This window comes from Acinonyx jubatus, chromosome D1 (assembly GCF_027475565.1).
Source record: "Acinonyx jubatus isolate Ajub_Pintada_27869175 chromosome D1, VMU_Ajub_asm_v1.0, whole genome shotgun sequence".
NCBI lineage: Eukaryota > Metazoa > Chordata > Mammalia > Carnivora > Felidae > Acinonyx > Acinonyx jubatus.
The window spans coordinates 48,180,061-48,207,616 of record NC_069390.1 but is presented as its reverse complement, the minus strand read 5'-3'; the positions used below and the strand labels follow the sequence as shown (position 1 = coordinate 48,207,616).

The window sequence follows — 27,556 nt, the reverse complement described above, 5'->3', positions numbered from 1 at the left end:
TCTGTCAACTCTTAACCTGGAAAATTCTGATTATTCTTTAATGTTAAGCTCATATCCAGAGGCTAAACAAAATTAGGATGTATACAGAATTTAAGTTCTAGGGAGGAGTTAAGATGGCAGAGAAGTAGGAGGACTGGAATTTCCCTTGTCCCTCAAACACAGCTGTATTGAGGTTGGAACACTTGGAACACCCAGGAATACATGCTGCAGAGTGACAGAAAAATCTCCACAGGTGGAAAGAGACAGCTTGGCGGGACAGAGGTGCGTGTATGCAAATTGGGAGAGACAAAATGGGTGGCATAGGCACGGAGAGGGGGATGTCCTTCTGTGGAGGGACAAAAGGAAGAGAAAGAGAGGCTGTGGAAGTGTGGGATTGTATTTGGATAAGAGAAAAACCTCTCTGGGCCACAGACTGGGGAACAAAAAATATGGAGAGAGCCAGTTTCTACTTTGCAAACAGGCTTACAAGTCAAAGATCAGAGTTTTCAGGGGTGTGCAACTTTCTCCAGACCTGAGCTGCTCCTGTGTGCATGTGCCTGGTGGGAGGGAGCCAGCCCCAGAGCACAGTAGGGATCTCAGGGGCGCACTGGGAGATAAGAGTCCCTTCCCTTGAGTACTGTGGGAAGAGGGTTTATTGCTCCCCCCAAGGATAAAAGACCCTGTGGGCACCAGCCAGAGGTCCTTTGTTGGCTGGGTGGACTGGCACTACTCCAGAACCAGGTTCACCTGGGGTGGGATCCTGTGAGACATCAGGTTTTGAATCCCAGCTGAGTGCCTAGGAGGCGTGAGAGACCGTGAAGCAGGGCAAGCTGACTGCCCACACAATTCTGTGAGGGCTGCCTGAATAGCATGGCTTGAGACACCCTGTCTGGGGAGGAGAGACTGGAGTATTGCCATTTTTTTGCCCATCGCTAACATGGTGGGGTTTCAGGGAACAGAATAGCAGCCCCCAGTGGAGGCAGGATCCGCTTACACCAAACCTGGCTCCTCAGTGCTAGGTAACTGCTTATCTACTGAAGTGGAACTGTCACTGAGTGAACCAGACGGCCTCTCCTCCAGACCAGCCACCAGTCCCAGGTGCCAACAGACAACAGTCCTGTGGTCTTGCATGTTACTGTTCTCCTACCCCCTCCACTTTTCTTTCCTTCTTTTAATTTTTCCTTTCTTTTTCTTTTTATTCTTCTCTCTCTCTCTCTCTCTCTCTTTTTCCTTTTTTCTTTCTTGTGGAATCAGGCTCATAGTTTCTGATTTGATTTTTGGTCAATTCCTATTATATATAAATATATCCTTTTTCTTTATTTCTCTGTTCTGGTTGTTTGTTTAATCGGGCATTTTTACTCTATTCTTTTTACACCTTTTCTGTATCTCCTTCTTCTTTATTTTCCTCTCTCTCTGGATTAAGCCTTATAGTTTCTTTGATTCTCTGCTTGATATTTTTTTTTCTTTTTTTGCCCCTTTCACTTCCTTCTTTGTGTGGGATAAGGGCTCCCCCCACCCTTTTTCTCCAGAGTTACTTCAACAAACAAATCAAAGCAAATCTGGTGGAAGGTTCAAACAATCCACCACTATGAGCAGTGGGATAGAGCAGCCAAAGCGCAACAGAGGGCATGCAACACACTCCAAAAACACTTCCTAAAGTGCCAGGCCCTGCATAGTGTATGATCCCTATCTAATACAGTAGTACTCACAGGTACAGGACATATAACAAGCTTTTAAAACACATAAAAGACAGAAACTCAGCCAAAATGACAAAATGGAAGAATTCTCCTCAAAAGAAATTCTAGGAAGAAATGACAGCCAGAGAATTGCTCAAAACAGATATAAACAATATATCTGAACAATAATTTAGAATAATAGTCATAAGACTAGTGGCTGGGCTTGAAAAAAGCATGGAAGACAGCAGAGAATCTATTGCTACAGAGATCAAGGACCTAAGAAATAGTCACGATGCTGTAAATGAGATGCAAAATAAACGAGATGCAGTGACAGCAAGGATGGAAGAAACAGAGGAGAGAATAGGTGAAATAGAAGATAAAATTATGGAAAATGATGAAGCTGAGAAAAAGAGGGAAAGGAAATTACTAGATCTTGAGAGGAGAATTAGAGACCTAAGTGATTCAACGAAACAAAGTAATATCTGTACCATAGGAGTTCCAGAAGAAGAAGAGAGAAAGAGGCAGAAGGTTTATTTGAACAAATTATAGCTGAGAACTTCCCTAATCTTGGGAAGGAAACAGACATCCAAGTCCCTTCGAAATCAACAAAAACAGGTAAACACCACAACATATAGTGAAACTGGCAAAATACAAAGATAAAGAGAGAATTCTGAAAGCAGCAGCTAGGGACAAACGGGCCTTAACCATAAGGGTAGATACATAAGGGCAGTAGCAGACCTGTCCATTGAAACTTGGCAGGCCAGAAAGGAGTGGCAGGAAATATTCTAGTGCTGAATAGGAAAAATATTCAGCCAAGAATCCTTTATCCAGCAACGCTGTCATTCAGAATATTAGGAGAGATAAAGGCTTTCCCAGACAATAAACTAAAGTTCATGACCACTAAACCAGTCCTGCAGGAGATCCTAAGGGGGACTCTGTGAGTAGAAAGCAGTAAAGACTACAAAGGACCAGAGACATCACCACAAGCATGAAATCTACAGATAACACAATGACACTAAATTTGTATCTTTCAATAATCACTCTGAATGTAAATGGACTAAATGCCCCAATCAAAAGACAAAGGGTATCAGAATGTATAAAAAAACAAAATCCATCTATATGCTGCCTAGAAGAGACTCATTTTAGACACCTTCAGACTGAAAGTGAAGGATGGAGAACCATCTATCATGCTACTGGATGTCAAAAGAGAGCCGAAGTAGCCATACTTATATCAGACAAACTAGACTTTAAAACAAAGACTGTAATCAGAGATGAAGAAGGGTATTATATCATAATTGGGGGCCTATCCATCAAGAAGAGCTAAAAATTATAAATGTTTATTCCCCCAACATGAAAGCACCCAAATATATAAATCAATTAATCACAAACATAAATAAATATACAGATAAAAATACTGTGATTGTAGGGGACTTTAATACTCCACTCACAACAATGGACATATCATCTAGACAAAAAGCAATAAGGAAACAATGGCTCTGAATGACATATTGGACCAGGTGAACTTAACAGAGATATTCAGAACTTTTCATCTAAACGCAGCAGAATACACATTCTTCTCAAGTGCACATGGAACATTCTCCAAAATAGATCACATATTGGGTCACAAAACAGCCCTCAACAAATATAAAAGGATTGAGAACAAACCATGCATGTTTTCAAACCACAACGCTATGAAATTTTAAACCAACCACAAGAAAAAATTTACAAAGCCCCCAAATACATGGAGGTTAAAGAATATCCTACTAAATAATGAATAGGTTATTAACCAGGAAAGTAAAGAATATATTAAAAAATATATGGAAGCAAATGAAAATGAAAACACAACAGTCCAAATCCTTTGGGATACAGCAAAGGCAGTCCTAACAGGAAAATACATTGCCATCCAGGCCTATCTCAAGAAGAAAGAAAGGCTAATATCATTCTCAATGGGGAAAAACTGAGAGCTTTCTACCTGAGATCAGGAACATGACAGGGATGTTCATTCTCACCACTGTTGTTTAACATAGTGTTGGAAGCCCTAGCCTCAGCAATCAGACAACAAAATGAAATAAAATACATCCAAACTGGCAAAGAAGAAGTCAACCTCTCATTCTTTGCAGATGACATGATACTCTACATGGAAAACCTGAAAGACTCCACCAAAACCCTGCTAGAACTGATACATGAATTCAGCAAAGTCACAGGATATAAAATCAGTGTACAGAAATCGGTCGCATTTTTATACACCAATAATGAAGCAACAGAAAGAGATATCAAGGAATTGGTCCCATTTACAATTGCACCAAGAACCATAAAATACCTAGGAGTAAGCCTAACCAAAGAGGTAAAAGATCTGTATGCTCAGAACTATAGAAATCTTAGGAAAGAAATTGAAAAGGACACAAGGAAATGGAAAAACACTACATCCTCATGGACTGGAAGAACAAATATTGTGAAAATGTCAATACTACTCAAAGCAATCTACACATTCAATGCAATCCCAATCAAAATAACACCAACATTCTTCACAGAGCTAGAACAAACAATTCTAAAATTGGCATGGAACCAGAAAAGACCCTGAATAGCCAAAGCAATCCCGAAAAAGAAAACCAAAGCTGGAGGCTCACAATCCTGGACTTTAGCCCGTACTACAAAGCTGTAATCATCAAGACAGTATGGTATTGGTACAAAAACAGATACACAGACCAATGGAATAGAATAGAGAACCCAGAAGTGGACCCACAAATGTATGGCCAACTAATCTTCGACAAAGCAGGAAAGAGTATCCAATGGAAAAAGGACAGTCTCTTTAGCAAATGGTGCTGGGAGAACTGGACAGCAACATGCAGAAGAATGAAACTGGACCACTTTCTTACACTATACACAAAAATAAATTCAAAATTGATGAAAGACCTAAATGTAAGACAGGGAACCATCAAAATCCTAGAGGAGAAAACAGGGAACAACCTCTTTCACCTTGGCTGCAGCAACTTCTTACTTGAGGCAAGGGAAACAAAAGCAAAAATTAACTATTGGGACCTCATCAAGATAAAAAGCTTCTGCACAGCAAAGGAAAGAATCAACAAAACTAAAAGGCAGCCAACAGAATGGGAGAAGATATTTGCAAATGACATATCTGATAAAGGGTTAGTATCAAAAATCTATAAATAACTTACCAAACTCAACAACCAAAAACAAATAATCCGGTGAAGAAATGGGCAGAAGACATGAATAGACACTTTTCCAAAGAAGGCATCCAGATGGCCAACAGACAGATGAAAAGATGCTCAACATCGGTCATCATCAGGGAAATATAAATCAAAACCACATTGAGATACTACTTCACATGATTAGAATGGCTAAAATGAACAACTCAGGAAACAACAGATATTGGTGAAGATGTGGAGAAATTGGAACCCTCTTGCACTGTTGGTGGGAATGAAAACTGGCACAGCTGCTCTGGAAAACAGTGTGGAGGTTCCTCATAAAATTAAAAATAGAATTACTCTGCAACCCAGCAATAGCAATACTAAGAATTTACCCAAAGGATACAGGAGTGCTGATTCTAAGGGGCACATCACTCCAATGTTTATAGCAGTGCTATCAACAATAGACAAAGTATGGAAAGAGCCCAAATGTCCACTGACTGATGAATGGATAAATAAGATGTGGTATATACATACAATGGAATACTATTTAGCATAAATGAAAAAGAATGAAATCTTGTCATTTGTAACAATGTGGATGGAACTGGAGAGTATTACGAGTGAAGAAAGTCAGTCAGAGAAAGACACATACCACGTTTTCACTCATATGTGGAATCTGAGAAACTTAACAGAAGACCATAGGGGAAAGGAAGGAAAAGTAAACTACAAACAAAGAGGGAGGCAAACCATAACAAGACTCTCAAATACAGAGAACTGAGGGTTAATGGGGGTTAGGGAGACAGGGAAAATGGGTGATGGGCATTGAGGAGGGCATTTGTTGTGATAGCATTGGGTGTGGTATGTTAGTGATGAATCATGGGAATCTACTCCTGAAGCGAAGACTACTCTGTATGTTAGCTAACTTGACAATAAATTATTAAAAAAAAAAAAAATTCTAGGTCAGTAGGATCACAAAGTGATGTATTTCCATTAAGGGATAATTTCATTTCTGATAACTTTGGAGCTTTTCCTAAAATGTAAGATTATTCACAATAAACTCTATAAGTGTGTAAAGAAAAAGAATTTAAGTTCTAGAATGTAGTTGTTTAATATGTAAGTTGTTTGTTTAATACATAGGTTGTTTACCTATGCTTATATAACATATTTAAAATTATCAGATTTCTGTGTGTCATTAAAGGAGATATTTTAAATTAGAAGCCTAAAAAGAGAAACAAAAGAGGCAAATAAGAAGGTTTCTCTGATAAAAATAATTTCCCTAAATTACAACATTAACCCAAAAATTGACAGGAAAAAACAAGAGAACAATACAAACTTTCACACTAAATATGTTTTCATATTTTCTTTCTTTAAAAGAAATAAATTAGAATAACTTAAGTGACCAAGTATCTCATATATATGTTCCAAATGTATGTTTGTGGCCATTGAGCTCACAACTTGTAGTACAAAAAAATACATAAGTACTGGATATTTAGTGTCTTTTAAAATGACATTTGCTTTCAAATACAAATATAATTTATGTATAGTAATATGACAGGAGAGGGCTGAAAAAAGTTGCTCATTTTCGCTTTTTCAAAATGAATATAACTATACCTAAGGGTCCATTTTGTTTACTGAATTTTATGAATTTTTTGCTTATTATATGATAAACACTCTTTTATGAACAAGATAATAAACCATCGTGATTCTATCTAAGCAAGGAATTACACAATTGTCAGATTTCAAAGAAACCGCATTTTATACATCCAAATTCCACTAACAAAATGTACAGCACATATAGTACATATTCATTAAATGTTACTGAATGAATAATTTCAGATGAAGAAGGAACTTTAAGTGACCATTTATCCCTGGTTCTCAATCCTTACTATGCATCATAATCACTTCTGGGGTTTAAAAATGCACGGATGCCTGGGTCTCCCCATTCCTAAAATCCTATTTCGGGTATTAATTCAACTGTGTAAGGGTTGGGCACAATTTGATAGTTTTTTTTTTTAGAACTTCCCAGATAATTCAAATATGTGGTCAAGGTGGAGGGAGAACCACTGAACTATCACCAATCAAGCCCAGTTCCCTACTTTTATAAAAGGGGACTTTTATAACTTTATACCTTAAGACTTAAGATATCAAGATTGGTCAACAGCAATCTAAATCTGAGCTTCTTATTTGGAGACCAACAGTTTTACCCCAAATCTTACATGCTTTCCCATCAACCACAGTTTACATAGAGATTACAGTGATTTAAAAAAGATAATTCTGACTTGATAGGGCATGCTATTCCTTTCTAATAAGAAAGACTGCACACAGTAGTGGAAAAGAGAAGTAGAGGTTGAGGGAGTTTAGTGACAGAAGTTGTTTGCCAAGAGGGAAATGTAGTTCGTTCGTTATTCATCCCTGTGATGCTTAGCATATCCTTCCACAAAAGGGATCATGTGTCTGGAAGACACAGTTAACTGTAGGACTCAGAAAAGTGGCATAAATCAGCAGGAGACATTGTGAGCAGCTACATACTATGACTCTCCTTAAGTCACAATATGCTTCCTCATGAAATTATGATTGTTTCAGTCACTGAACCATTGATGTACTGTTTAGAAGATACCCTTGGTTCTTTAAATTAGACTCTACAATCCAAATTATCATTAGCTTTGACAGACAAAAGTATTCTAAAAATACTTGGTGACAAAAGGCTTACTTTGAATCTGAAATGATCTGCAAATTACTGCACACAAATGGAATCAAAACTCAAGTAGCACATGTATATCCATGTTCTGATGGCATTAATATGAGTCATACCCAGCTGATCATGGGGAGTTCCTCTGAACAGAATTCTGTATGTGGTGAGGAATAAGGCTCCTTCTGCTGGCAGTAGCTGAGGGCCTCCAAGAAGGCCTCCAGTGGCTTCTTCTCTTCCGTCAGGGTCTAGCAGGACTCGAAGACCTTCACAGACGATTTCTTCTCCTGGCAGTAGAGCAGGTCTAAGAATCTTGGGCTAACAACAGAGAAGGTATTTTAAACACAAATCTTGGGGGGTTTCCAACACTTAGACCAAAGTTATCTTTTCAGTCACAGATCTAAAAAACCTGAGACGGACTGCTTAGGTAGCCAAAAAGAGAAAATAGATTTGGGAAGAGGCAGAATTGATGTTTTTGCATCCAAATGTGAAAAGATTTTTTGCTAATTAACACTAAAATAATTGGAAATCACTAAAATGTTTAAAATATCTATTCAATGGAAAGTTTTGCAAGCATTAAAAAAATAACATAGATCTATACATACTGGCATGGAAAGATATCAAGGATACATTATTAAATTAAAGCAAGTTGCAAACCAGTATGTATATTTTAATTCCCTTTTCTGGAAAAAGAAAAAGTTGTGAGAAAATGAACCAAACTGTTAAAGGTGGTACTATCATGGTTAAGGGCGGAGGTGAGGTGGAGTTGGAAAAACCATGAAGGACTTTCACTTTGTAGAATGTGTATTTCTCTAATGCTTCAATTTTATACAAAGAACATTGTTACTTCTGTAAATTTAAAAAACAAATACTTAGAAAAATAGATGCATCTTAAAAAGGAACTGCCCTTCTAGACCTTTACTGAAGATTAACACAATAAATGTCCAAATAATGAACATTTACACATCTTGGGAAATACACAATCACATGATACACTCCTCTGAAGATACCAGTGCTAGAAAAAAAATTCATCTCTCCTGAAGATCTAATATGCTTATTTTTTACTAAGCAATAAAAACTACATAAATCAGTACTATTCTTTTTGTTGGCTCTAGGAAACTCTGAGCTAAATGTAAAGCCAAAGTTATAATGATCACTGTGTCTCAGATTTCTGATAGAATTACCTTTCTTGTCCATCCGGCTTCTGACTTTTCCTTTGAATTTATTTTTAATAGTTCTGTTATATAGGTAAGAGGGTCCTGACTGGTTTACAGACTGGTGCCAGACTAGCTGCAAAATAATCATCTGGGAGGCTTATTAAAGTATATATTCCCAGGCCAAGTCTCAGGGAACTCCAGTTTAGGAGGCTGAGGTGGGATTCTGGGCTCTCAATTTTTAATAGACTTCCCAGATGCTTGTGACGTATGCTTGTAATGTATACAGATTCAGGAACCTGGTATTTTTATGGTAACTCCCTTAAGTCCTTTTTTTCTGGAAGTAGGCAGGGCATAAAATCTTGGCTTGGGCTTAGAAGTTCAAATGTTCATAATTTATGCCCTGCCTATAAAAACTGACTCAACAAGAGGCTATTATTGCTTCTTTGCTGAATCTCCTATTCTACTTCAGTATCTGTTTTATGAGGATCTACATGATAAAACTGGAGTTAATCTTGTAAAAGGTGAGGGGAAAGTATTTTCTGGGGCACACCAGCCTATTGTTGCTGTTTTTAAGAAGAGATGTTATACCCTGAAAACATGTAGTCTAGAATAATTACCTTCTGTATCGGTGGGAGTCTTCTACTCTCTCGATGTACTGCTTCTAGGGTCTCAATGTGCATAGCTACAATTCCTAGAACAAGTCAGAGTATTCAAAATGAAAGAGCACAAAATAAGCAGAATACAAATCCTGAATATTTTACAATTAAAAACTAATCACAGTTTGGTGGTTCTTCAAAAAGTTAAACACAGATTTACCATATGATGCAGCAATTCCACTCCTAGGTATATACCAAAAAGATAAAAAAATAAGGACTCAAACAGATACTTGTATGTGAATATTCATAGTGGCCAGAAGGCAAAAAAACCCAAATGTCCATCGACAGATGAATGGATAAACAAAATGTGGTATATCCACATGGTAGAGTATTACTCAGCCATAAAAAGGAATGACATTGTGATACCTGCTACAACGTGCATGAACCTTGAAAATATTATGCTAAGTGAAAGAAGTCAGACAAAAAAGGACTAATATTATATGGTTTAACTTATATGCAATATTTAGAAAAGGCAAATTCACAGAGATATAGAGGTTACCAGGGGCTATGGGGATGGAGAATAGGGAGTTACTGACTAATGGGTACAGAGTGTGATATGATTTGGGTGGTTAAAAAGTTTTGGTAACAGGGGCGCCTGGGTGGCTCAGTCGGTTAAGCGTCCGACTTCGGCTCAGGTCATGATCTCACGGTCGTGAGTTTGAGCCCCGCGTCGGGCTCTGTGCTGACAGCTCAGAGCCTGGAGCCTGTTTCAGATTCTGTGTCTCCCTCTCTCTGACCCTCCCCCATTCATGCTCTGTCTCTCTCTGTCTCAAAAATAAATAAACGTTATAAAAAAAAAAAGTTTTGGTAACAGTGATGATGATTGCACAACACTGTGAAAGTAATTAATATCACTGAATTTTATACTTAAAATAGTTTAAAGTGCCATATTTTATGCTACATATATTTTACCACAATTTAGAAATGTTAAAAAATTTAATTAGAACATAAATAAATATTATTGCTAAACTACATTGAAGACAAATATTGTAGGTATTATGCCAAAAAAAAGTAAACCCCTAAAAACAATTCTCACCCAATTATCTCCAATATTCTGGTTCTCTAATTTAATCTGCAAACTGATTACCTGGTATCATGCAATGAAGGCTCTTGATATGATCCTGAGTAACTCCACTTTCTGTACAAACCTTGTCAATAAATCGGGTAATGAATCGCACAACAGAATTGGCGATGTCATTATTCTCTGAATCTTCAAACCCACTTTCTGTATCATAGCTCTCAGCTACACTTCCTGCAATACTGAGAAAGTCAAGGAAAGAAATCATGGTCAGTACTCAAATGTAACAAATGACTAATCTATCACAGTCAATTTCCATAGCAATTTAAATTTGCTTTCATTATGATATTCTACTTGCCTGCATTCGAAAGCTACTGTCAGGCATTGTCCTTTGGACCCAGATTTGTTTTTATAACAAATACCTTCTGTCATTCTCCTAAAAGGGAACTCAGGAACCACAGAAACTAAAACAAAATTAGACTCCTTCATTTATTATCTGATACTTGAACCTTCTAAAAGAAAACCCATAAAAACAACAACAATAAAAAAAACAGAAAAACAAAACAAAACAAAACAAAAACGCTGTTCTCTCTTAATTACTACATAGAGCCAGACAAAGTAATATGGCTATCTTTGGCCTCTGATAACTGGGGGACATGTTCTCTGGTGGACAAAGTAAAGGAATTTTTCCCAGAATATAGCATATTTTTCCAAATGGAAGAACCAAACTGACCTATCAACCATTCTCTTGACAATATTTATCTCTTTGAGTGAACCACAACCCTTTTAGTCACTGTGAAGCCATCGATCTTCTGCAGGTGATAAAATCATGCAACAGAAGGGAATAAATTTGAAATGGAGTAGATGTAAAAGCTCCATCCCTGTCCTGGCTGCTTATTCGGTTCCCACTATTCAACAGTTACTCCTGCCTCCATGCCTTCTTTTAGACTGCTAACCATGGGAAAGACTCATTTGCCTGTTCTAACCTACTCAGTTCTCTTTCCTCCAAATTCAACCACATTAGCTGAATCAGCTTTAAAGAAAAGCTAAACAGGGAATATGGCCTCACATCATACCAAAACATTAAAGAACCTGAGTGCCTTAGCCGCTCACTAGGCAGACTTTCAAGGAGCATGGTTATCTATAGTTTGAAGTGATGAAGGCCCAGGTTACATTGTTCACATAAAATAACTCTCTGCGGGAAGAAATAAGAGATCTGTGCAGCTGACTGCATGGTGCAAAAGACTGACTTCAAAACAACAAAAAGTAGACTAGCCTGGAAGACCAGAAGCTCTCAAGTGTTCTTGACAAAAATTAATCATCTGGGATAGGGGGATTGAGAAATTGGGGTCAGAGATGTGGGCTTGTGGATGAGTTTCTAAGAGAGTATGAAGAGCCTGGAAGAGGGATTGAAAATGGAAAGAGAGGAGAAGCTGCCTGAAAGAGTCTGAGAAGGATTTATGAGAGAAGAACTACCAGGATGTTAGAGCATCACTGAAGACCTAAAAGGTTAGGTCTTTCACTACTGTTGGGTATGCAGTTCATTTATTCATTCATTTAATCACATGTTCAACCAAATATTTAGTGAATGTCTACTATATGCAAAGAGCTGGGGATACAGCAATGAATGAATCATACAATAAGCAAATATATGAAAATAAATCGTTGTAGAAAGTGTCATGAAAGAAAAAAAATGCAAGGTAGGAGAAAGAGTGATGGATATGCTACTAAGATAGGGAAGTCAGGAAGACGTCTCTAAGTAGATGACATATGACCAGAGAATTAAATGAAGTGAGGGAGTGATTGTTGTGACTATTTCAGGGAGAGTATTTCAGACTGTAGGAACAAGTACAAAGATCCTGAGGCAGTATTATGCTTAGAGTGTCTGAGGATTAGCATTAGCAGGGAGACAGTTTTACTGGCAGAAGAATGATAAGAAATAAGGTCAGAGAAGTTGTCAGGGGCCAAATCCGGTTAGGCCTTGTAGCCCATGGATTTATTCTCCGTGATACTGGAAGTCATTGTAGGGTTGGGAGCAAGGCATGGTTGAGGACACGATTATAAACAAATGCAATGCATACACTGAAAAAAGGAGGGCCGAGAAACAAATAATCACTTTGGCAAGAAGTTGATTAGTAATTTTCCAGACTGCTTTCTGTAAATTGCTATGGCAGAAAGTAACTGAAGGGCTTGATCTGTAGTGGGTGAGACATTTGAAATATCAGGTCACAAAAGAGAAGAGAATGTGGGAGATGGTTAAGAACAGTCAGATACGGGGTGTCTGGGTGGCTTGGTTGAACGTCTGACTCTTGATTTCAGCTTAGGTCATAGAATCTAGCCCCACGTGGGGCTCTGCACTCCATGTGGAACCTGCTTAAGATTCTCTCTCTCTTTCTCTCTCTCTCTCTCTCTCTCTCTCTCATTCCCACCCCCTTTCCCCTGCTCTCTCTCGCAAATTAAAAAAAAAAGAAGAATTAGATGAAGTGAAGATCTTTTAATATAGAAGAGTTGAAAAAAAAAAAAGAGTTGAGCAAGTCTGAAGGTAAGGAAAATGCTTAAATTTTTGAAACATGTACAGGAGTATTTGCCCAAAATGGTTTATATTGTCTGCTAAGACAAGAATAGAAAGGTCTCGTGTGTGCACATTTTGGTACCTGTTTGTGACAATGCTGTTGCTTCCACTCTCCCAGTCGCCTGGTGCTGATGTTCTTAGGAGCTTATTCTTACTTGTATCCAATGGAACCAGCAGGTTCACCATGAGGTTTGCAAAATGAATAGCCTGACTGAAGACAGTGCTTTCCTCACGTTGCACCAGCTCCTGTTGAGTTGATTTGCTCAGAGAAGGCCAAAGGCGTAGCTGCTCGGCTGCCAGGTCCATTGCTGTCTTTTCCTGATATTGGTCATCTGGAAGCTTATCCTAAAAAAACAATGCAAATCTGTGACATCACACAAGCTCAGAAAGCATTGAACATGTTTCAATAATCCATCTATTAAATAAATATCTATGTCTCCAAAAAAAAAAAACACATATAAACAAAACGTAACAACAAAACAAATTCTAGCCTTTTTCTTCCAGTTCCAGCCAATCTTGAGTGGAACCATGTGATAAATTCAGGGAAGCAGCAGCAAAGCATGGATGGATACATTTTGCACTGCTAACATTTCATTGCATTTATTTATCTCTATGGCTCCACCTCTTTCAAGCTGCTAATTATAACAAATTGCTAATGCAAAATACCTATAAATGAATGAATGCACTCCAGCAGCATTTACTAATACAGTAAAACCTTGGATTGCCCGTAACTTGTTCTGCAAGTGTTCCACAAGGCAAGCAAACATTTCTAATAAATTTTAACTTGATAAAAGCAATGTCTTGCAATATGAGTAGTACATGATGCTGAATGTCACATGATCACAACTGAGCCAATGGTTCTTCTCTCTCTCTCTTGCTACGGGATTGTGGGTGATCGTCTCCCAAGCTCAGATGCTTGGTCTCAGGTAGGGGTGCTTGGAAGAAATCAGTGATTTTTCAGAATGTTGGAAGTGCCCACAACTGGCACTAGCGTACTTTTTGTCACTTCAAAGCACCTATGGACAGTTCTTTGCTTTTCCATACAAGCTTAGGAATGCTTTGCTTCATTCTAGGTCATTGGATAGATTCCTTGTTAAAGTTGCATGAAAAGAAAAAATTCCATGGAGCCAATAGATAGCAGTGATTCTGTTAGTGATAGTGAAAGTCATCCCGCACAATAACCCTTCCCTTCTTATCTCCCTCACACCAGCCACAAAGGTTTTCAAAGGTAAGTGCAGGTTAATTTATTTTTCTTTATATTTTGTATTTTATTATTTTATATTACAGTATTATAATAACTTTTATATGAATATTTTTGGGTTGTAGAACAAATCATCTGTTTTTCCATTATTTGTTTGGGGGAAATTTGCTTTGATATACAAGTGCTTTGGAGTACAAGCATGCTTCCAGAATGAATTATGCTCTCAAACCAAGGTTTTACTGTACTCTGATGCGTTTCTTCTCTTCTGTTGCTGGGAGGAGACAGAATGACCAAAATCACAAAAAATAGGGCTAATTTCCTTGTAAATGTGGGAGTCAAATATTATTAGGACACAGGTATACAGGTGGTAATGAGACATTTTATTTTTTATTAAGTTTTTAATTTTAATTTCAGTTTGATTAACATACAGTGTTATAGTAATTTCAGGTGTACAATGTGGTGATTCAACAAGTACATAATACGACAAGCACTCAGTACTCATCATGATAAGTATGCTCTTTAACCCCATCACCTATTTCACCCATTCCCCCACACACCTCCCCTCTGGTAACCACCAGGTTGTTCTTCATAAAGAGTCTGTTTCTCAGTTTCTCTCTTCTTTTCCCCATGATCATTTGTTTCTTAAATTCCACATATTAGTGAAATCTTATGGTATTTGTCTTTAACTGGCTGACTTATTTTTTTTTAGCATTACACTCTTTTTTAATGTTTATTTATTTTTGAGAAAGAGAGCAAGAAAGAGCGAGAGGGAGCACAAGCAGGTGAGAGGCAGAGAGACAGAGGGAAACACAGAATCTGAAGCAGGCCCCAGGCTTTGAGCTGTCAGCACAGAGCCCGATGTGGGGCTCGAACCCACAAACCATGAGATCGTGACCTGAGCCAAAGTTGGACACTTGACTGAGTCACCAAGGCACCCCTAGCATTACATTCTTTAGCTTTGTCCATGTAGTTGCAAATGGTAAGATTTTATTCCTCTATGACTGAATAATATTTCACTGTATACATATACCACATCTCCTTTACCTATTCCTCAATCAATGGACACTTGGGCTGCTTTCATAATTTGGCTATTGTTGATAATTTGCTATAAACATCAGGGTGCATGTATCCCTTTGAATTAGTGTTTTTGGGTAAGTACCCAGTATTGTGACAGTGTGATTGCTGGATTGTAGGGTAGTTCTATTTTTAATTTTTTGAGGAACTTCCATACTGTTTTGCACCAGTGTGCATTCTAACCAACAGTGCACGAGTGTTTCCCCACATCCTTGCCAACCCTTGCTGTTTCTTATGTTTTTGATTTTAGCCATTTTGGCAGGTATGAGGTGATATCTCATTGCAGTTTTGATTTATATTTCCCTGATGGTAAGTGATGATGAACATCTTTTCATGTGTCTTTTGGCATTTGTATGTCTTCTTTGGAGAAATGTCTGTTCGTATCTTCTGCCCATTTACTAATAATTTGCTTTTGGGGTATTGAGGTTTAGAAGTTCATTATATGTTTTGGATAGTAATCCTTTATAGATCTGTCTTTTGAAAATATCTTCTCTCATTCTGTAGATTGCTTCTTAGTTTTGTTGACTATTTTCTTCACTGTGCAAAAGCTTTTTATTTTGATGTAGTCCTGATAGTTTATTTTTGCTTTTGTTTCCCTTGCTTCTGGGAACCTTTCTAGAAAAAAATTGCTATGGCTGATGTCTGAGAAATTACTGCCTGTGCTTTCTTCTAGGATTTTTATAGTTTCAGGTCTCACATTTAGGGTTTTACTCAATTTTGAGTTTACTTTTGTGTATGGTGAAAGATAGTGGTCCAGTTTCACTCTTTTGCGTTGCTGTCCAGTTTTCTCAGCACCATTTGTTGAAGAGACTATTTTTTCCTATTGGATATTCTTTTTTCTTCTGTTGAAGATTAATTGACCATATAACTGTTGGTTTCTTTGTGGGTTTTTGATCTGTTCTATTGACCTATGTATCTATTTTTGTGCCAGGGCCATACTGTTTTGATTACTATGGCTTTGTAATATGACTTGAAGTCTGGAACTGTGATGCCTCCAGCTTTGCTTTTCTTTTTCAAGATTGCTTTGGCTATTTGGGGTGTTTTGTGGTTCAATTTAAATTATATGATTGTTTATTCTGGTTCTGTGAAAAATGCATAGCATTTAGTCTATTTACAATCACAGTAATTATTGATAGATATGTATTTACTGTCATTTTATTACTTACTTGTTTGGTTGTTTCTGAAGATTCTGATCCTTTCTTGTCTTTCTCTCTTTTGTGGTTTGCTGGTTTTCTTTACTGATATATTTGGATTTGTTTCTCTTTATTCTTTGAATATTTATTAGCAGTTTTGATTTGTGGTTACCATTAGCTTTGCATATAACCTCTTCTGCATACAACAGTCTATATTAAGTTGATGGTCATTTAAGGTTGAACTCATTCTTTACTCCTGGCCTCCCCATGTTTTAGGTATATGGTGTCATATTTTACATCCTTTTATTTTGTGATTTCCTTGAGTGGTTTTTTATAGAAATATTCATTTTAACTGCTTTTGTGATTCCTACTTTCCTACTATCACTTTTGGTCTTTCTTTTCCTCTCATGGAGAGGAATTTAGTATTTCTTGCAGGGCTGGTTTAGTAGTCATGAACTCCTTTAATTACTGTTTGTCTATCAATCTCTTTATTTCTCCTCTTACTTTGAATGTTAGCTTTGCTGGATAGAGTTTTTGTGGATGCAGATTTTTCCCACTCAGCACTTTGAATATGTTATGCCACTCCTTTCTGGCTTGGGAAGTTTCTGCTAAAAAAAACCTGGTGATGGCTTTACGAAGTTTCCTTTGTATGTAACTGTCCTCTTTTGTCTTGTGTCTTTTAATATTTTTGCTTTATATCTATATTTTCCATTTTAATTACAAGATGTCTTGGTGTGGATATGCTTCTGTTAATTTTTTTTCAGGGTTCTCTATTCCTCCTGGATCTGGATGTTTCCTTCCCCAGATTAGGAAGTTTTCAGGTATCATTTCTTCAGGTAAACCCTGTGACCCTTTTCTCTCTCTTCTTCTTTTGGGACTCCTATAATATGGATTTTATTATGTTTGATGGAGTCACTGAGTTCCTTATTCTATTCTAATTTTCATGATTCTTTTTTCTCTCTTTTGTTGTTCTTGATTACTTTCCATTACTCTGTCTTCTAGGTCATTAATTCATTACTTTGTTTCCTCCATCCTGCTGTTCATTCCATCAAGCATGTTTCTCATTTCCTTTATTGAGACTTTTATCTTTGCTATATTATTCCCTATCTCTGTGTTAATCGTCTCACTGATGTCCTCCACTCTTTTCTCAAATCTAGTGAGTATCCTTATGATCATTGCTTTAAATTCTCCACTAGGTATGTTACTTAAATCTGTGTCACTTAGATCTCCAGCTGTGGCCTTGTCCTGGTTTTTCATTTGGGACAAATTCCTCTGTCTTTTCATTTTGTCTAAGTCTCTGTGCCTGTTTCTGGGTGTTAGAAAAGTTAGTTGTCTCCTGTTTTTTTAGGATAATGGCTTTATGAAGTTCTGTAGTATCCTGCAATATAGTGTCCCCTATTTTCCCAGCCCTGGTGCTTCCAGATACCTCCAGTGTGTGCTGTGTGTGGTCTGCTGTTGTGTCCTGGCTGCAGTGCATTGTAACTAGGTATGCTCTGGTCTGCTTGTGAAATGAGGCCTCTTGCTGCTGCCACCAGAACCGAGTCCTCACAAAACTTACAGATGGGGATGGTATTGGCAGGGGTTTGAGCTGGTCCTCTAGGGGAGGAGACCTACCAGGTTGGGGCTAAGAAGGCGGTTCCACTGAGTACAGGGGGTGGGGCTTGGAGTAAGAAAATTAGGTAGCTGCACTGGTTCCCACAGGTGGCTCTGTGTTTATGCTGAGGGCCAGGGAAGGGAAATGGCACCTGCCAGCTCCTTTGTTCCTGGAGGGGTCTCTGTGAATGCTGCCTCTGTGACATACTCTAAGATGAACAACTAACCTCCCCACTGTGTGTCCCAGGTTTTCTTCAGATTACTGTTTCTATGCAGTATGTCCTTGGGCTGTTTGGCCTGCTTTTTCTCCAAGAGCAGCCCCAGTGTCCTCTAGGCTCTCACTGAGCCAAGTCCACTGGCCTTAAAACTTCATGTTTTAAAGCTCTTCTGGTTGCAAGAATTCAAGAAATTGGTCCCTCTCACTTTCTAAGCCAGTTCTATGGGGATTTGTTTTCCCCATGCACGCCTGGTACGCAAGCTTGTCTCTTACTCTTCTGTGCAACTGAAGCTTCTGGGCTACCTCAGTGGCCATGATCTGTTTCTCTTCCAAGCCACATCTTACACATCCTACCTTCTTCGATGTGCCTTCTTCTCTATCTTTAGTTGTGGAGTTTGTTTTGCCATCTTCAGATTGATTTCTGAGGTTTTTAGATGATTTGATAGTTATCTAGTTGTATTTGTGGGACAATGTGAGTCTATGGTTCTCTCCCACCATCTTCTTAAAATCCTCTTTCTTTTTTCTTTTTGGTATGTCTGACAATGGGATTTTAAACAGGAGTTTCCTAGTAGGCTGAAAAGTTAAGTAGAGCTAGTATATCTAGTCTCACTTGTTTTTAAAAAAAATTTTAACATTTATTTATTTTTGAAAGACAGAGAATGAGCAGGGGAGGGAGACAGAGACACACACACACACACACACAGAATCGAAAGCAGGCTCCAGGCTCCAAGCTCCAAGCTATCAGCACAGAGCCTGATGTGGGGCTCAAACCCACAAACCGTGAAACCATGACTGGAGCCGAAGTCGGATGCTTAAACGACTGAGCCACTCAGGTGTCCCTAGTCTCACTTGTATATAATCTGTGTATCATAGAGAGACTTCTTTAGAAAAGAAGACAGAGAAGTAGTGACATGTGTTTGCTCTACAAATGCTTTTGAGATATACCTCTGGTACACTACATCTGCTTTTAAAAACTATCAAAAGCACCATGCCAGCCCAAATATTTCTGGACCATGACCTCAAACTAATTTGCATCTGCTATAGTTACCCCTTACCCAAGTACATTTGGTGTTTTGAAAGAAAAATCTGAGTTTTACATTAAATTAAGTAAACAATTCACACTAGCAGTGTAGAATAATAGTTTGGAATATGAGATGTCAGCTATTTTTTAGTAATGTTTCTGTTCTTATCATACTCAAGAATAGACAAATAATGTTTAAAATTACATGAGATATATAAATATTTGAATACTACTATGTAATTCCTGTTAGGTATCTAAATTCATTTATCTCACATAATACAAGGTCAATTTAAAATATGTGGTGATGTAAGAAACAACAAGTGTTGGCGAGGATGCAAGGAAAAAGCAACCCTTGTGCACTATTGGTGGGAATGGAAACTAGTGCAGCCACTGTGGAAAACAGAATGAAGGTTCTTCAAAAAATTTAAAATAGAGCTAATTTCCTTGTAAATGTGGGAGTCAAATATTATTAGGACACAGGTATACAGGTGGTAATGATCCAGTAATTCCACTACTGGGTATTCACCTAAAGAATAGGAAAACACTAATTTGAAAAGATACATGCATTGATATGTTGGCATTATTTATAATGCCAAATTAGGAAGCAACCCAAGTGTCCACTGACAGATGAAGAAAGATGTGGTGTGTGTGTGTGTGTGTGTGTATATGTATGTGTGTATATATATATATATATATTCAACCATAAAAAAGAATGAAATCTTGCCATTTGCAACAACATGGATGTATCTAGAGGGTATAAATGCTAAGTGAAATGAGTCAGTCAGAGAAAGACAAATACCATATGATTTCACTTATATGTGTAATTTAAGAAACAAAACAAATGAACAAAGAAAAAAAGAGACAAAAAAAAATAGGCTTTAACTATAGAGAACAATGTGGTGGTTCCAGAGGAAAGGTGAGTGGGGGGATGGGTGAAATAGGTGAAGGAGATTAAGAGTACACTTAATGTGATGAACATTGAGTAATGTATATAGAATTACTGAATCACTATATTGTACACCTGAAAATAATATAACAATGTATGTTAATTACACTGAAATTTAAAAAAAATGAAGTAAAATGGAGGGTGATGGGAAGGATCATCAGTAATGTATTAGCCCAGCATGTAGAATTAAAAATTACTCTTAATAAAAAAAAATTAAAATATTACTCTTAAAGTGAATCAACATTGACAATCAGCCTTTAATCCTGGTTTAAGTTCAATTAACAAGGTTGGTAATTTCTAATATTTATTATTTACTATGTGTCAGGCACTTTTGAGTGCCCTTTACTTGTATTATACATCAAAGTCTTACAAAAATTCTATCTACTCATTTTACCAATGTGGAAATAAGGCACAGAGAAGTAAAGTGATTGCCTAAGACCACTTAGTGAATGACACTTTAAAATTTCAGAAAATTTAAACTCCTTTTTCAAATTAAAAACAATTTTCTTGTTTTAAAATATTCTGATATTTTTCTGAAGTATAACTGATGCTGATAAAATATGTAGAAACATATAGAATATTCCTAAAAGGAGAACTAGACTTATTGCTGACATACTTTTGAGAAGAACTATTGAATTTTACATTTATTTTAGAGTCATTTAACTTTAATTTGACATTTCTTCAAAAAGTTAATTGCACAAAGACATCTGCCCAGGTCTTTTCATTTTCTTTTCTCTGTTCAACTTCCTATAATTGTTTCAAAAGGATTCTTATTTATTAAAATATAATAAAACAATTCTAATGCTAAAGAACTATATTAAGAAGTTATTATGGAAAAATGTAATATCAGAAATCCACACAGTAAAGACGGTCACGACAGGATTCCCTAAAATGAAACTTAAATGTACTGGTAGAAAGTGCTTGGGTTTCCTTTTGCCCTGGGGATATATGAATAAGCTTTCCTTGAAGCCAGATCCCAGTCCCACACCAGCACCTTTCTTCTCTTACCTTTTGCTTCAGATATGGGGCATGATTGTCTTCCTTGGCTGAGAGATACAGAGAGCGAACCTGTTCCTGCACTGCACTGTAGAAGGTTGTCTCCCAAAATTGCTGATTCGTCCAAATGGGGTGGTCCTGCACACAGGTGTAAGCAAACTGGCTGACTCCAGGGGCCAGTTTCTGTGAGAACACACAATACATATCATCACAGGGCTGACCAAGTCATGAAGGTTCAGAAAATTACAGGGGTCATGGTTGATCATAGATGTTATCAAAGTGTTTACCTAAACAATACCTTATGGCAGTACAAGCTTAGCAATCAGCAACCTATTCATTTTTCTCCTTTCTTTTTTTAAACATATTAATTTTATAGCTGGCAACTTTGGGCTTCCTATGAAATCCTTTAGGGTCTCAGTCACTTCACAGACATTTTAGCATCAGCTAGAAATCGAAGTTATTATATGAATTAGAGAATGTATGAAAAGTACCTGGCACTTTGGAGTTGGTAGCTCTTATTACAATTAGGATATGTGAATGAAATCCATCGTAACCTAAACAAAGCTTCAGATAATTGAAATTTTTTTCTACTTGGTTTTAGAGTACATTTTGCTGGGGGGGAGGCACTAATTAAAATGTGAGTGAACCCGCAGTGTGGCCTTACACACAGAATGAGGGCGTGTCATGCATTTGGGACTCAAGAAGAATTACACCCTCCCTACTGGTCACTCTAGCCCATTACCTCCCCACCAAGACTGCTGCCTGCCTCACATACTCCCTAGCAGAATGTCCTGCACTTCAATGGCATTTTCTGGTAACCAAGACTGGTCAAGGGAAGGTAATCTCAAACCAAACCTTCCTTTCCAGGACTTCCTGCTGGGCTTCAAAGTAAGAGTAAACCTTACTCTGTGATTTACAATAGAAGGAAGGAAAACTAACTCTGCAGGCACTTGAGGCACTTCATAAATATTTACATATCTCACTTAATACTAAATATAAGATGCACCTTATTATTGCCAATTTAAGGAAGAGGAAACAGAAGTTCAGGGAGGTTTAAGTGATTGCCTAAAGCCAAATAACAAATTACATAAGTAGTAAAAACGATTTTCAAGCCCAAAGTTTGTTTGGTTCCAAAGCCCCTGCTCTTTTTTGTATACCAAACTGTCTTGCAAAAAACATCATAAAAGAAGTTAAGTACTAATTAGCACTGCTGTTTTTTTCCTGTACTTCAGGGTTTTGTTTCCCAAAGTAATATTCTGCCTTGAAGGATCTGATATGATTTTAATTAACAATGTATTTTTACTTTCACATGTGATTCATATTGTCAGTTCCAGTTAATGATTTAAATAATCTTTCCATAGCTACTGGCTTTCATCTCTAAAGGTTAAAGGTATTTCAAAAAATTTTTAATCGATAATTTCTCAGCAAACAGCAGGTAATGTTCTCAATAGACAATTTTTGTTCATTTTATTTTTTGGAATTGAGTTCATCTGTTTTCAATGAGTAGGACTAAGGTTTCTGATAAGGTTTTTAAAGCAATTTAATAAGATTACTTCTCTTCTTTTGGAATGTTGGACACTGAAGATTACTATTAAGGTTATATATATAAGAGTTATGTAGCAAAAGTTGGTTCATTTCTTAGGGATGTATAACAGATGAATAAGATACCTGGTAAAAATGATATTCTAATACATGCTAATTTCCTTCTTGGTCTAGAGCAGACTAAACCTAGAACTGGAATAGGCACCATGCATACCACGAAATGTAGTACCTATTTAGTTGGAAGCGGGATGGCTGTGATTTTGCCTATGAGAGTCTATGTATTTCTGTATCACATGTGTAAGTCCCTTTCAAGCTAGGACTATGTACTGCTGCTGAGATGATTGACTATAACTCCCAAACAGGTGAGTGTAAGTTGAGATTGGCTGTAAAACAAAAATCAAGAGTTCTCCAGAACTCCCCCAGAGGGAAGCTGCATGAGGATCACTGTTGATCTTCATAATGCCTATATACTCCTTTAAAACACAGTTACCATCTACCATTGGGGAATCATGGGCAAAATGTTGTGGTTTGCCCATGGTTTGCAAATGTTGTGGTTTGCAAAGTGTGGTTTGCAAGTGTGGTTCTGCGAGTACGTAAGCAGAAGTCACAGACAATGTGAATCCCACGTTCCTCCTATACTCTGCTTGTAGATACTTGGGATGTAGGTTGCACTTTTTTTTTTTTTTTTTTGCTCTGCAGCACTCTAAGGACTAATAATGATCTCAGTAGCAGTGCACAGACCTATTTTGAAAGGGATTTTAGGGGTGCCTGGGTGGCTCAGTCAGTTAAGGGTCTGACTTCAGCTCAGGTCATGATCTCATGGTTTGTGAGTTCAAGCCCCTTGTCAGGCTCTGTGCTAACAGCTCAGAACCTGGAGCCTGCTTCGGATTCTGTGTCTCCCTCTCTCTCTGCCCCTCCCCCGCTCACGCTCTGCCTCTGTCTCAAAAATAAATAAACATTAAAAAAAAAAAAGAAAGAGATTTTAAAGGCATGAAATTCAAACAAGATAAAAGCATAATTCTCAGTTGCCTCTCCTGTAAGTATAGTCAGAAGCAGCACCATTTCTTACAAATGCAAGGTAATAAACAGCAGCTCTTAAAATTTTTAAATTTTAGAGTTCCGAAATTAATATAGATGAGCTCAGAAAAACAGAGCTCTTAGCAAATCCTTATCAGTTTCTCACATAAAGTACTTTTAGGATCATCAACTAACCAAAAAAGCTATTATTAACTTTAGATCTCTTATTACAACTTGACAGAGTTCCTTAGGGATCTGAGAGCATAATGAAGCCCTGCCTTTCCTTTTCAGAACTTTTCTTACTGATGCTGCATATTCACTTTCCTTGGCACATATGACTTATTATCTTCCTATTTATTCATAAACTAAAAATGAATATGCAAAAACTCTCCTAAATCTTCCATACAAAAGTGGCCTGTATATATTCCAAGATAGAGGGACAGTGGCTCAAAGTATCAGCACCCACAACTGTTTCCCAGGTGAGACACTGTAGCGGGGGGGAAGTGATTATAGGATACTTTTTGGTGGCAAGGCAGTCACACATGGCTATAGCATCTGATATATGCATAATAAATCATTAATTCCCAAATACTTCAACTATTATTATTTTTCCAAATATGAAACCTTCCTCCTTCCTTATGGTTTCCTGCAATGTCTTTCCAACCACAGGCAAGGGCCACTGTGTCCCTCACTGTTAGGATGGGAGGGCCAATGCACTGATGGGCAGGTGTGTTCTTAGGACCAGCAGAGGGCAGTAGCACCTTATTCTGCTTACATTCTATCAGGGCTTTAGATAGGAACTGCAAAAATGGAGCTTTGTAGTCTAGCTGGTCTTGGGTGGTAAGGTGAATGCTGCATGTCTTCACTGTGTATTTGCGAGACCCTACAAAAAAAAAAATGGATTTCCCCGAGGTCATACAGCAAGATGAGTAGAAGGGATGAGAAATAAGGTTTTCTGCTGTTCAGTATCATTTCTGTAAGATATAAAAATTGAGATATTCCACAAAACTATATTATAATTATCTGGAGAAGGATACAATGAGATTGTTTAGAGTCTCCAATTCACTATTTCTATAACAGTAGTATTTGTAAACAAAGAAAATAAGTACCTATCTATGAAACTATCTCCTGATTCTAATAACTTCTTTGAAGAGAAAACCTTCCTATGATAGTTTCTCAAATTGGCCCATATGCCATCTTCATGACCTTTTGTTTTGTACAAACATGAGACCCAATCCACACTGAGAGTGCAATGGTGGTGGTGGTGGTTATGGTAGGGAATGCTGTTGTCAAATGACAGCTCTCTTTCCCTTCAATTTTGGCAACAATATTTATTTTATATTTCCTAATATTTTTTTATGGTTCTGTCCTAAAAAAACAAGTGATATTTTGCCATGCAATTTTATGAGATGTTTAAGAATATGTTGACTTCCTTCCTTATCTAGAAAAAAACAATAGCCCTGAAGGTACTAGATTAAATAAACAATGCCATTCGTTTTCCACAAAGCATTCAAAGGAAATTCAGCATGGGATAGGGTAAGGAGAATAAAATTACCCGGCTTACCAACCAGCAGGCCAGATTCAAATCTAAATAAATGGACACAAATCATTTCAGAGATGAATTGGTCAAGGGGAAGGTTAAGATGTCAGTATGAGGGGTCGGTCTAAGGTCTGTCTGGCTAGACATGCTTGTTCTCCAGGCCCAAGGACCCAGTTAGGGGGCGTAGAGGGAAACCAGATTTCAGGAAAAAAGCTAGCTGGTAGGATTGATTCCACAAATATGTAATGGTCTTAAAGAATAATGCAGAATACAAATATTTATTGTTTAAGTTGCTGGGTATTTTGAATCTACCTCTGATACTGGAATACAAGTATACTGCATTGCACAGTTTGGGGATGGTGCCAACCAGTACTTTTATGATTTTACACTGGCCTGACAAGGATTATATTGTAGGTTTCATTTTACCCCTTACTGATGCTTCTCAAAGTATACAATTTATATTTCATTGACTTATGCAACATTTAATTAAACTACATAATTGAGAAAAAACACAACAAACTCTTTGTAAACATATAACTCAGAAGGGGCAGAAACAGAGTGGCTTATAATGAGTATATAGGACACTGTGTGCATTAGTCATTGCAATTTACAGAATGGTAAATCCAAATAGTTAAAAAAAGGGTGATTGTGAGAATCTACTATAATTTTTTCTGTTCTGCTACCTTATACTCTAAGATTGACTAGTGCAAGTAACCTCAATTCCATAATGGTCTAAACCTCTCCCAGATTACTTAGAAGATTCAGGCACACAATTTCTGCACAAGAAGTACATTCATTCACCAGTATATTCATCTGATGTGCCGATTTCAGTAGTTATAACAACAGGGTTGAAGTCCTTAACCATTTATCCTTCTTTTTTTTTTTAGTTTATTTATTTATTTATTTACTTACTTACTTTTTAATGTTTATTTTTGAGAGAGAGAGTGAGTACGAGTGGGGAAGGGGAAAAAAAGAGAGGGAGACAGAATCTGAAGCAGGCTCCAGGCTCCAAGCTGACATGTGGGGCTTGAACTCACGAGCTGTGAGATCATGACCTGAGCTGAAGTCAGACGCTTAACCGACTGAGTCACCCAGGTGTCCCTATTCATTTATTTTGAAAGACCGGGAGTATGCGTGTGAGCACGCACACACAAGCTGGGGAGGGGCAGAGAGAGAGAATCCCAAGCAGGCTCCAGGCTCCAAGCTGATATGTGGGGCTCGAACTCACGAGCCATGAGATCATGACCTGAGCTGAAGTTGGACGCTTAACTGATTGAGCCCAGGTGTCCCTATTTATTTATTTTGAAAGAGAGAGAGTGTGCGTGTGAGCATGTACACACAAACGGGGGAGGAGCAGAGAGAGAATACCAAGCAGGCTCTGTGGTATCAGTGCAGAGCCCAGTGTAGAGCTCAACCCACGAATCGTGAGATCATGACCTGAGTCAAAATCAAGGGGCTACCCAGGTGCCCCTAACCACTTATCCTTCTAAAGATTCTCTGTATTAGGTTGCTTAGTAAATACTAAGAGAAAATATTAAGAGATCAGATGTCAAATCAATTTTGACTTTGACATTTGTAGGAACAAAATACAAGCTTGTTGTCAAGTCCTTTGCCTGGGTTTGGTATTCTTAATACAAGATAGGATCCAAATCTCCTACCTCCCCCCCACCTTTTGTTTACAGGTTTTAAAACTTTATTTCTTTTTTTATTTTAAAGTTTATTTATTTTTGAGAGAGTAAGAGCGAGCACAAGTGGGGGAGGGGCAGAGAGAGAGAGAGAGAGAGAAACACTGAATCTGTAGTAGGCTCCAGGCTCTAAGCTGTCTGTCAGCACAGAGCCCAAAGTGGGGCTCAAACTCACAAGCCGTGAGATCATGACCTGAGCCGAAGTCAGATGCTTAACCAACTGAGCCACCCAGGCACACACAGGTTTTTAAACTTTATATAAATATTACCATATTATGTTTTCTTCTGCAGTTTGTTTTTTCACATATTATGATGCTAGACTTATTCAGGTAATAATAGTATATAATAATAATTATTAAAACTAATCTACACTGATCTTTCACTATGTACACTTATCAACTTACTTAGTCTTTATGCAACCTTATGATTCACTGAGATTTTTACCCCTGTTTTAAAGGTGAAAGAACTGAGGCACAGAGAGTCAAGTATCTTATCCAAAAGAAAACTGCCAGGAAGTGGTGGAACTAGAGTTGGATTCAAACCTAGACTGTTTCTTAACAGTTTCAAACCCAGAATCTGTTTTCGTAATTACTGCACAATTTAACTACGGTATGGAATTCCATTACATGAATATGTAGCATTTCCTTGCTCCTGTTAATGGACATTTGTATTGTTTTCAACTTTTTGCTATGTTAAAT

General features: G+C 37.6%; 1 protein-coding gene across 2 annotated transcripts in view; it reads right to left on the bottom strand.

Moving 5' to 3' along the window:
• SBF2 (SET binding factor 2) overlaps positions 1–27,556 on the bottom strand; it is a 479,646-nt gene that overhangs the window by 63,799 nt on the left and 388,291 nt on the right. For both annotated transcript variants that reach the window (XM_027073170.2, XM_027073171.2), the window contains exons 18-22: positions 21,087–21,257; positions 12,976–13,238; positions 10,391–10,563; positions 9,265–9,338; positions 7,613–7,808 (exon numbers count right to left, since the gene is read on the bottom strand). In XM_027073170.2, coding sequence (XP_026928971.1) covers positions 7,613–7,808; positions 9,265–9,338; positions 10,391–10,563; positions 12,976–13,238; positions 21,087–21,257 — 877 coding nt within the window. The remainder of the gene's footprint in view (positions 1–7,612; positions 7,809–9,264; positions 9,339–10,390; positions 10,564–12,975; positions 13,239–21,086; positions 21,258–27,556) is intronic.